Genomic DNA, 10,850 nt, shown 5'->3' with positions numbered 1-10,850 from the left:
TATATATTTCCCCTAATTTGACTTTTTTTCTAGATTTTCTACTCTGACCAAAACCTTTTCAACTAAGATAAAAATTTACCTGACAATGAATTTAGCAGAGTTTTATTATGGTTAGAGTAATATTACCTGATATGAATTGATGACAAAGAAACCAAAATGTAGTAGCAAATTGAATTATACATGAAAATTATGAGACAAATTAAAGATAATCTTATGTGTATAATTATTAGATAATAATTATAGATTAAACATTTTCAGGTTTGATTGCAACTGAATTAAAAAATAAGATATAGAGTGTTATATAGCTTTAAAAAATATTGTTTAAAAAATCTCTACACCAAGCCATAGTGATTTGTGTTTTAAAGTAATAGAAAAACAGTGTGAGATTTACAAAGACATGGGAATATATCTGGTTAACTGTAATTGTAGTTTTCAATAACTACTGTAAGTTTCTAAGTACTTAATTGAAATATATAACTCCATACTAGGAAATGATAAAACAAAACAATATGTTTTGAAGAATCACACATAAGATACACATTATTTATAAATTGTTAATGCAAAATTGTGAAAAGCAAAAAAAATAAATTGGCAGTAACCAGAAAACATATATGATATAAAACTTATTTGTATTACAATATATTTGTGAAAGTATGTATGTGTATATATATATACATAGATATTCTACAAATGTAAAATTATCTCATATATTTAAACCCAAAATTTATTTAATTAGGAAGGCCACAAAAATGAAATTATGCAAATTTCTTCATCTAAATAAAGAATATTCATAAACTATTATGATGTGACTAACTAGGCCCCTATATTTCAGAAAAATCATACATAGTTGAAGACTTAGATTATTAATTCCAAAAGTCATATGCTTAAAAATGTGTTATACAATGCAAAGAGTCAAAAAGAAAAAAATCATTATTACATTTTATGGTAAAAAAAATACGCTGAAAATAAACAAAAAATGACTATTTCACTATGTATAAGTTGAAATCAGGCTTATGCTCTCTATGAGACATGGTATATACAAGCACTATACACCCAAGGGAATGTGTAAGGACAGAAGGGCTAGCATCACTTCTTCGTTTTTGCTCTTTGTTTGTTTTGTCTTCCAGGCAGTATCTCTATATTGATTCTAAACTGACAGAGCTCCACCTGCCTCCACCTCCTGTGTCTTGTGATTAAAGGCATGTGCCACTACTGTCAGGCTAACATCACCTTTACAATTGTGATTTATTCAGTCTCTAGTTCATGGTCATCAAGCAGTATTGTTCATGGGCTCCTTCTCATGCACATATGTCTCTGTGTGAAATTCAAACACTTTTCTTCATTATTTAACAGTCTCTGAAAACCTACTGCTTGCAGTTTTCATCCTTAATATTCTATGACTTTCATGAAGACTGTTTATGGAGACCACCACAACCTTGCCATCATCCTCATATAAAGAATACACTTTTTAAAATAAATATCTCTATTGCCTCTTGAGAGTCTGATGCTGTTATATTAAATTCCACAAGGCCATAGGATATGTGTTCTGATCATTTTTATATTTCTACCTGTTTATTTAGTTTTGTTTGACCTAAATTTTATTCATTTGTTAATTTCAATTTTTAAGCCAGATTTAAAAGCAAATATTAAGTGATGTTCTCTACAACCCAGTTATGCTATAATTACTTTAGACCACACAGACTATTACTTCTTCCTTACCAATGGTCATTCTGTTTATGTTTGTCTGATCTACACAGTATATTAAACTCAGGTGAGATCACTGATTATTCATTGATCCACTGATCAATGGACAGTGGAAAGTGCAAAAATAAAATTTTGAAGTATTTGTTGCACCAATACTTTGGTTTTAAAGACTGTACATTGCAGCATTTCCCTGGTCATCATGTTTCCTCTACTCTGGTGACAGGTATGCCATTTGTGAACGTTTTGATAAGCTTATCCTTACCTCAACAGGCTGACCATTACAACTTACCAGCAAATAAAACAAACAGGCAAACATTAACTCAAGTCTTGGTCACAACTGAAAAAATAAAAAGTCATGGTTGCTAAACTTAGCTTCATTATAAAACACAAATTAAAATAGAGAAACTTAAAGACTCTGGGAACTAAATTCTAAATTGTTTCTTTTTCTCGTTTTCCCTTTTCTTCTTTCTTTCTTTCTTCCTTCCTTTCTTCCTTTTTTTTTCTTTTCTGTTTTTTCTTTCCTTTTGGGTTTTCTTGAGACAGGGTATCTCTCTGTAAACCTGGCCATCCTGGAACTCTCTCTAGACCAGGTTGGCTTCAAACTCAGAGATCCTCTTGCACCTGCCTCCTAAATGCTGAAATTAAAGGTGTGGATCATCACCATTCAGTTTAAATTAGGTAATTTAGAACAAGAATTCCTTGCCTTTCTTTGTAAATGAAAAGTATAGTGGTCAATTTGAAAATATTGCCTTATATTTTTAAAGATATACAGTACATGTTACCATGATATTATTTTGTTAAGAAATGATGCAATTAATCCAACATAACATTTCAACATGGGACTTATAATTCTTACATAAGACTTTTCATGTTTCAATGATATGTCGAAAATGCAGATGGCCCAAGATTTAATCTGACCTTATCATTTATGTGGTACAAAAAAATTCAATCATGCATCACAGCTCTGTGCTCCATGTCTATAAATGCAAATAATGTATATTTTAACAACTCATTTGTGGTCCATATTTTAATCTGACATTCATGATTGTTCACTTTCAGTTATAAGCATTGTAGAAGTTGTATTTTCTTATTATTTGTTGGAAGAAAATTACTATGAAGGAAATGGAGTCTTTTACATACTCCCTCACCGGTTTCAAATTGATTTCATTCCATTTGCTGTATAAGGAAACTCACCAAATACAAGTTGATTTTGTTGCTGAGGTGTTGCTGCCACATATGATTAAGGGTGCTCCTCTAAAGAAACTTCAGTCTTCAAACAGGTTAGTAGAGAATGATAGTCCACAAGGTTTTTGGTTAAAATCTTAGAGATGGAATAAGAAGAGGGCATGATGCCTTTTTAAAGTCACTGTGACAGTAGGAAGTGTTCTTCATATTCTGACAATCAGGAGAAAAATGATTCCTTAGAAATCAGTGGTTAGGGTAGAATTGAATGAGAAGAAAATCCACGAGAATGATAACATTAAAAAATAATCCAAGTTTTAAATTCTGCGAAGACGTATATCTTCCTCAATAACATAGAATAGCTTCTGATATAATTGCTGAGTCCATTCTTGACTGATCTAGTCAGACCTCTTAGTGTCCTTTATGGAATCTCTACAAAATTAACGAGCCCCTGAAGAGGCAAATCCCTGGTGGTATCCCTTAAACTTAATACATCTAGAAAAAGAGAAAGGTTAAGGAGAAACTTTTCAGTGTGGTCACTATAAAAAATTGTTCCCTTGGGATTCCAGGCAGGGATCTGTAATTCCTGTCTGACACCCAACAGGGAATTGATGGATTTAGGGTCCAGGTAAGATATCCCAAGAGAGTTTCTGAAGACAGATACCCATTCCTGCTTCAGACCTCAAAGCATGTGTAACATACTTACCCAACACCTGCCCAGATTTTCTGGAGATCCAAGATATTATTTTTGGTACTAGCTTATGGCAATTGTCATCCCCATGCCATAAGGAAGTTCATAAGTGTACATTCTCATCTTTGGTGGGAGATATTGCACTCCATTAACACCATGTCTGTTAGATTTTAAATGCAATGAGCTGTGGCTTTTTTTCAAAAGCAGAGTGTGTAAAGTATTTTTAAATGGTCATTCTTTTGTAATATTTGGTACAGCTTTTCCTTTTTTCCTTTCTTAATCAAGTTTCCTTCTGTTGATATTTTGAAATTTTTTTCTCACTCTCAGTGACATTGTGGAGGCCGGAGAAGAATATAGGATATCCTATTCTACTTCATTCACTTGATAAGAACCTGGAACTATGCTCATGTCGAGAAACCCCAGAAATCCTTCTGTCTTTACCTCCCACAGCACTAGGGTTACAGGCATGCAGAGCATGCCAGATTATGGCATGAGCTCTAGGAATTTGAACACAGTTCCTCATGCTTTCACAGCAAGGGCTTCTCCTACCCACAAAGCCATCTCTCCACACTGATTTCTCTAATCTTCAAAGCATTTATTAGAACTGATAACTTTACCCTAACTCTTAGCATAATCATATTTTTTATTTGTTTCTTTTCACCTCTTCCCACATGTTTGAAATCATGTTCTATATTATGGATGCTATTAATTTTATATTTGTGTACCTAAGCTATTTCATAGCCATGATCCATAATTCATATCTTTTTTCGGTATATCACAATTTTTTTGAATGATAGTATGGGCAGGTTTGGTTGTCAAGGCAAATTAGTACTCACATAGCTACTCTGCCTTAGTTTTGCTATGGGAAGAAGAGCGAAAATCTACCTATTTAGTGGGAAAAACTCAGTACTGAAAATTATGTTAATTTTGTAAAGGGTTATACTTAAATACTAGCAGTATGCTAATGATTCCAATAGCCATAAACTTTTTTAGATATTGCAAAGATTTCTAATTCAACACATGTGAAAACTCAAACTCATGTCCCTTTCTAAAAATAGTACAGAAGATTTAACCTAAGTCCCCCCAGAACATCCTTCTCACTTTCCCCACCTCTTGCATCCAATTCTTTCACAGCTTTCCCATATCAATAACTGAATCCTTATCATTAACTTATACAGATCAACAATAGTTTGGCAAGCATTGACCCTACATCCAGTCTACAAATTTTTCTAAAGTTTAATCTTTTTCACATATACAAACATAATGGCTTTCTGCTAGTGCTGCAGTGAGAAGCATGAATAACCAACCCATCCCTCTCAAACAGAAAAGTTTTCATCAGTCTAAAGAGTGAGTGGTTTCTTAAAAATGAAAGCCTGATAATCCTACTCCTCTGTTCAAAATCATGCTGTGACTTTGTATTTAACAAGGAATTAAAAATAAGTTGTTTTTTCTTTTTTATTAACTTTTTTCTTTCAAAAATTAAAGATGATATTTTGGAGCGATGGATTTTACATTACAACTGAACAATATTTGTAAAAACCAGTGTTTTATAATACATTCCCCTGCTACAAACAATATTTGATTATGGTACTATAATATAAAAACAAAACCAAATAACCTACCTAATCTGGTAGTTTGTGTGTTTTTATTTTCTAAAGTGATAAGTAATTCATGGACTTCATGGGACTACATTCATTGATTTAGGAGCAAAAACTTTTCACATACCAAGTTCATGCACAATCTTAGCCCTTTCCATTTGACATTACAAAAAACTATTGCCGGGATGATACTTCCAGCTTTATACAATTTTCTCTATGGTCTGGAAATGTCTCCAGTTTATTGATTCTGGAGAATTTCTAACCTCCCACCCTACCATTATACCTTATGATATTTTCTCTTCTATGTCATCCTCAACAGCTTTCTTGCTGTAACACGAGGAGCGGCAGGGAGTCACAAGAGTGATGAGATCCATGTGTGTAAGTGCAACATTGCCTATTTGTAGTCCAGTTTATTCATTCTACTAGTGTATTACTTTGAAAAATTTTATAGTTTCTATTTATATCAGTCTCCCTATCTATAAATTGAGGATAACAGTAGTCTGAGCCTCCTAGAACATTTGTAAGGATTAAAATGCTTCAAAACATAAGCTTTTAAAAGGTATTGGTAATAAATAGTAAAAATTTTTTATTATCTCCAACTTCATTACTGCCATTACCACCACAACATAGCCACAATCATCACTTCCACCATAATCATAAATATTAGTTACCATGACCTCCACCATAATGTAACCACCACTACCACCAACACCGCTACCAACACCATTGTCATCATTCTTTTTTGGAGAAAGTGTTTGTTTGTGTAGCCATGGATGTCCTGGAACTATCTCTGTAGATCAGGCTGACCTTGAACTCACAAAGATCAAGGCTATGCTACCCAAATGCTGGGATGAAAAACATGCACCACCATAGCCTGGCTACTGTCATCATTCTTAAGATTTGTGATATGGCAAAACACCGCCATTATTCTCTTATTCCTTTCTTTGTGCTCCACCACAGCCTATTTGTCTTTCTCTGTGTAATATACTAAATGCACACAGCTGGGACAAGTGTAAGACAATGTAGGTTAAACAACAAGTAAGATGGTATAATATTGGGTGACTTGAATGTATAAAGAAAGTTGGACTTTGTAGCCATATTTTACTATATAAAATCCTCAATAAATTAAAAATTAAAAGACATGCTGATTAATGGTAAATTGCTACTTCAGCAAGACATAAGTGTGCTTGACATGTTTAAATCCTATTACAAATTTTCAAAACACAGAAACACACACAAATATATATATATGTATATATATATATATCCCCAAAGCTTATATTTATAGATATGTGTATATGAAAACACATGTATGCATACAATGATATTTAGTGAAAAGGACCCATCATTTTGAAAGATAAAGGAGGGAAACATTGGAGTATTTGGAGGAAGGAAAGAAAAGGGAAAAATGAAATTAAGTTATAATCTCAAAATTAAACAACAAAAACAATATAAAATACACGGCATGAAACTGATTATAGATCTGTTTCTTGGCATAAAAATAAAAAGTAAAAACAGGAGATGAAATGAGAGGACAAATCTACAATGACAGTTGCATATTTTGACCATAGACAAAAAATACAAACACATTTCAAACTGAAACCATACTATTTCTTAAGAATGGGAGCTCAGGTGTATATTCTCAGTTCTTTGGGATTGAAGCAAAAAGACAGGAAATTTTATGTGAACCCATGCTACACAGTAAGACCCAGCCTCTGAATCCAAATTCTACAGTCAAATGAAAACAATGTCCAAACAATATACTATTAGCTAACTGAAAATCACTGAAAATCAAAGAAGCCTTTTGGAATCCACAGGATGAGCATTTCTTCCAAAGTCATGTGGAACTTCCAACAGTCAGATATTGTGTCACAGAAAACATCTCAGTGCTGCGAACTGTCAACCTTGCTAAAAACTCAGGGACTTGTAATTATCACTACTTCCCTATTTAAATTGTGTATAGCACACAGAATGGGGAAAGGAAAAGACATCACCATGGAATCTTTTACTGTACAACATCACCTCTAACTGAATACTTAGCTGCTGAGAACTGGCAGCTAACTATCTCCATTGATTATGGAGAAATTACACTGTCTAGGACAATTTACTAATAATAGTTTTTTTTGAAAATATTGGCCCTGTTGCATCTTTCTACCCATAAATACTCCTATTATTATAAAAGCAAATATTTCTGAATATTAATATAAAATATTTTGATAGGTATGTATATTATATGCTATGTGTTTTATTTCTACATTTGTAATACCATAAACATTTAATTGTAACATTAATAATACATAGAATTTTAAGACAAAGGTAAAGCTGAATCACATTCCTTAGTGAAAAACTGAAGTATTGTTTAATCAATACTTTATTAGAGAATTTTCTTTTATGTATAATAAACAACTTAGTTCATTTTGTTGCAAAGCCTCAAATTTCCTTTCTACAAGCTTGTATGTCAAGAGAATGACTTCGTGGTAGCAGGCTCTCATGCATCCACTTGTGTTTCACATTACAGGATTGAGCAACAGACACAAAAGTTATAGTACTGCCCTCCCTTGTTTCTCTTGCTGTCATCATATTGGTTAAAAGATTTTTTTATGCCACTTAAAGTACCATTCCTGGAACAAATTCCCTTTTGCACCAATTTCCAATGGTTTTCTGATAACAGTGTCTAATTGATAATGGCTCCCTACAATCAATCATTCCCTGATTCATAAGTGCTGCTGTAATTTTATTGTTTTATCAAAAACTTGCACAATAGACTAAATTTTTCCTATATAAAGTCATATACTGGCCAGTTAGCATTATTTTCGTCTCATGTACTTGTTTATGTCTTTCTCACAAGACTAATCATTCAGTCTAAAAGAAGCACATAGAAAACAATATCACCACACGGAGGTAAACACTAAGGTGCTTCATGTTTATTGTTTCCATGAACATCATTTCAAAATCAGCTGAGACAATACTTTTGTAGGACACAGTGACTTGCTTTAGATAGGACTAAATTGTATGTTGTTGGATTTTTCTATCTTATCAGTTTCTGGGAGAGATAATTTCTGGTAAGGATTTTCCCTATGGCCCCTTTCATCTCACCGTTCCTCAGAGTGTAGATGAGGGGGTTGAGGAATGGGGTTCCCAGTGTGTATACCAGGGAGATGAACTGATCTTGCTTGGGGTAGTAGCTGGAGTTGGGGCGAAGGTACATGAAGGCACAGCAGCCATACTGCAGCAGCACCACAGTGAGGTGAGAGGAGCAGGTGTTGAAGGCCCTGTGGCGACCAGATGCTGAGTGGAGTTTGAGTACAGCAGTTACTATCAAGGCATAGGTGGTAGCAATGAAAAAGAAAGGTACAGCAATGGCTAGTGTGGCTGCCACTAGCACAGAGAGCTCATGGATATGACTCTTGGCACACACAAGACGCATCACTGGTGGGACATCACAAAAGAAGTGCTCTATGCCTCTAGCCTGACAGAATGGAAGACAGAAGATGAAGACCACAAGCTGTAAGGACAGGAACAAGCCAATGACCACAGAAGCCACAACCAACCGTACACAAAATGTTATAGTCATGATGAGAGGGTACTGTAAGGGGTGACAGATGGCGACATATCTGTCATAGGCCATGGAAGCCAGGAGGAAGCAGTCAGCACTACCAAGTCCAATGAAGAAAACCATCTGAGTGGCACAGCTCAGCAGAGTGATGGTGTTCTCTGAATATAGGGTGTTGGCCAGGATGTGTGGTACCACCACTGCAGTGTAGCATAGTTCTATCCCTGAGAGGCTGCCCAGGAAATAGTACATGGGTGTATGTAGGCGGGCTTCTGTCTGTATGGAGATCACAATGAGGACATTTCCAGAGACGATCAATGCATAAGCCAGGCTGACTCCAATGAAGCAGAGGGTACGTAGATCTGGGCAGTTAGGATAGGCTAAGAACACAAACTCCATCAATACTGAGTGGTTCTCCCAGGTCATTGAGTCCACAGGTGTTTTCTTTAGAATGGAAAATAATACATGTCAGATGAGCGATATATTTACCTTATAGATAATGATTTAATTTTACTAATTAAATATATATTTAAATGTGAGAGACAGACTATATCTTTTATTTTTTCTGTTTTTACAAAATTTGTTCTCATGTAAATCTACATCTTAAGGTCTACCTGGAAATAGTTTGGGAGTGAGAAACTATTAACCAAAACCACCAGAGGAAATGGGGAGATCCAGAAAGTTATTTTCAGTGGGCATGGAGTAACAATTAAATTCTTTCTGTAATCACATTATCAACTATCAAGGATTTCTTGCATCAAAAATCATTCAAGAGTATACATGAAGAATTTCATCCATTATTCCCTCATATAATATTTTTATAAATTTCACATATATGTATATATACTTCACTGTCTTTTTAGGCATTAAATCAATGACACATGAATTTCATACACACAAATCATCATACAATCGAAAATTAAGATGGAAAGAAAGAAGCAAGACAGATTATGGGAGGAATAGTCATGAACAAAGTCTTCAAGTTAGATTTGATAGTGACTCAAATAGATACAAAATATCATGCCTCCTTTTATGAATTCTCTAAGTTTATCAGATAACGAAGATATTTGTATTTTACAGTAGGACTTTCCCCTAAAACATTAAAGCATGAACAAAACTAATGAAGACTTAAGAAAACTTTCTGTGAGTTTGCTCAGAACTGCAGAATATCAGTCTAGAATCCTTTCCCATATTTCCCTTCATTTTTCACAATAAGTGTGAAATCCAGAGGGAAAATGTATATTCCTCAAAAGGCAAAGCAGAACAAAACAATATAAAATCACTCCAAAATTTCAATAAATAGGCAGAACTCATAAGGCATGTCCGTTTCACGTTTTCATTAACCAACATGTATTTAATAAGACTGAAGAAAGGTTTCCTATAATCTTATTTCAAATTATAAAATTTTGATATTGGCAGTTAGCCAATATAGTCTCTTAAAAGAATATTGTTTACAAATACCCCTTTTAAGCATAAAAGTCATTTACAGTAAGCCATGCTAATGTCACATTCATGTTGGCATTAAATGGTTTCTATTTGATCCATTTTATTGTCCTGAATTTCAAAAATATTTCCAATATTTTCTCATGATAGCACTTCTGACACTTCACAACACTATCAAGATGAAGGGTATTGTGTAAGTATGAAATTAAGGCTGACTGTGTATAATACTACCAACTGGCTCTATCATGCTAAGAAATCTGGAATTTTTCTGAATTTAAATTTCTTAATTGAAAGATTGAAAGAACAATTCAATGCTTAAGTAAAAAAAATATTGCAAATTTAAGTGGGGTAGTAATCTACAATATCAGTTTGAATCTATATGAAGAGAAACAGTAAAACATAACCTCATAATCATCAGTAAGATCAAGGGCAATTATCTGCTTTATTTATATTTTTGCCTGTTAAAACGCCGAGGGGAATGATGAGTTAAGTTTCACAAAATAGTTGTACACTGGAGAGCTAAGCATTCATTTAGATATGACTAATTTTTGTTTCCACTTTCATGACTACTTCATAGTAAAATACTTTTCCAAGATTATTATGAAAAAATGGCTTACATTCTATATTTGAGATGTACCACAAGAAACATTTTATTACTTAAGCATATAGTATTTTGGTC

General features: G+C 33.7%; 1 protein-coding gene across 1 annotated transcript; it reads right to left on the bottom strand.

The window, feature by feature from the left end:
• Positions 1-8,203: 8,203 nt before the first annotated feature.
• Positions 8,204-9,154, bottom strand: LOC126498588 (olfactory receptor 10W1-like). Its single transcript, XM_050137377.1, has one exon. It carries the CDS (start codon positions 9,152-9,154, stop codon positions 8,204-8,206), a length of 951 nt encoding a protein of 316 aa, XP_049993334.1.
• Between the last annotated feature and the right edge of the window lie 1,696 nt (positions 9,155-10,850).

Source organism: Alexandromys fortis, unplaced genomic scaffold (assembly GCF_014885135.2).
Source record: "Alexandromys fortis isolate MF-2015 unplaced genomic scaffold, M_Fortis_MF-2015_v1.1 scaffold_3, whole genome shotgun sequence".
NCBI lineage: Eukaryota > Metazoa > Chordata > Mammalia > Rodentia > Cricetidae > Alexandromys > Alexandromys fortis.
Note: the sequence above shows the minus strand (reverse complement) of the source record. Positions and strands in the feature narration are given on the sequence as shown.

Coding starts and splice junctions, on each gene's coding strand:
- LOC126498588 (XM_050137377.1), bottom strand. CDS start 9,154: ATGACCTGGGAGAACCACTCAGTATTGATGGAGTTTGTGTTCTTAGCC.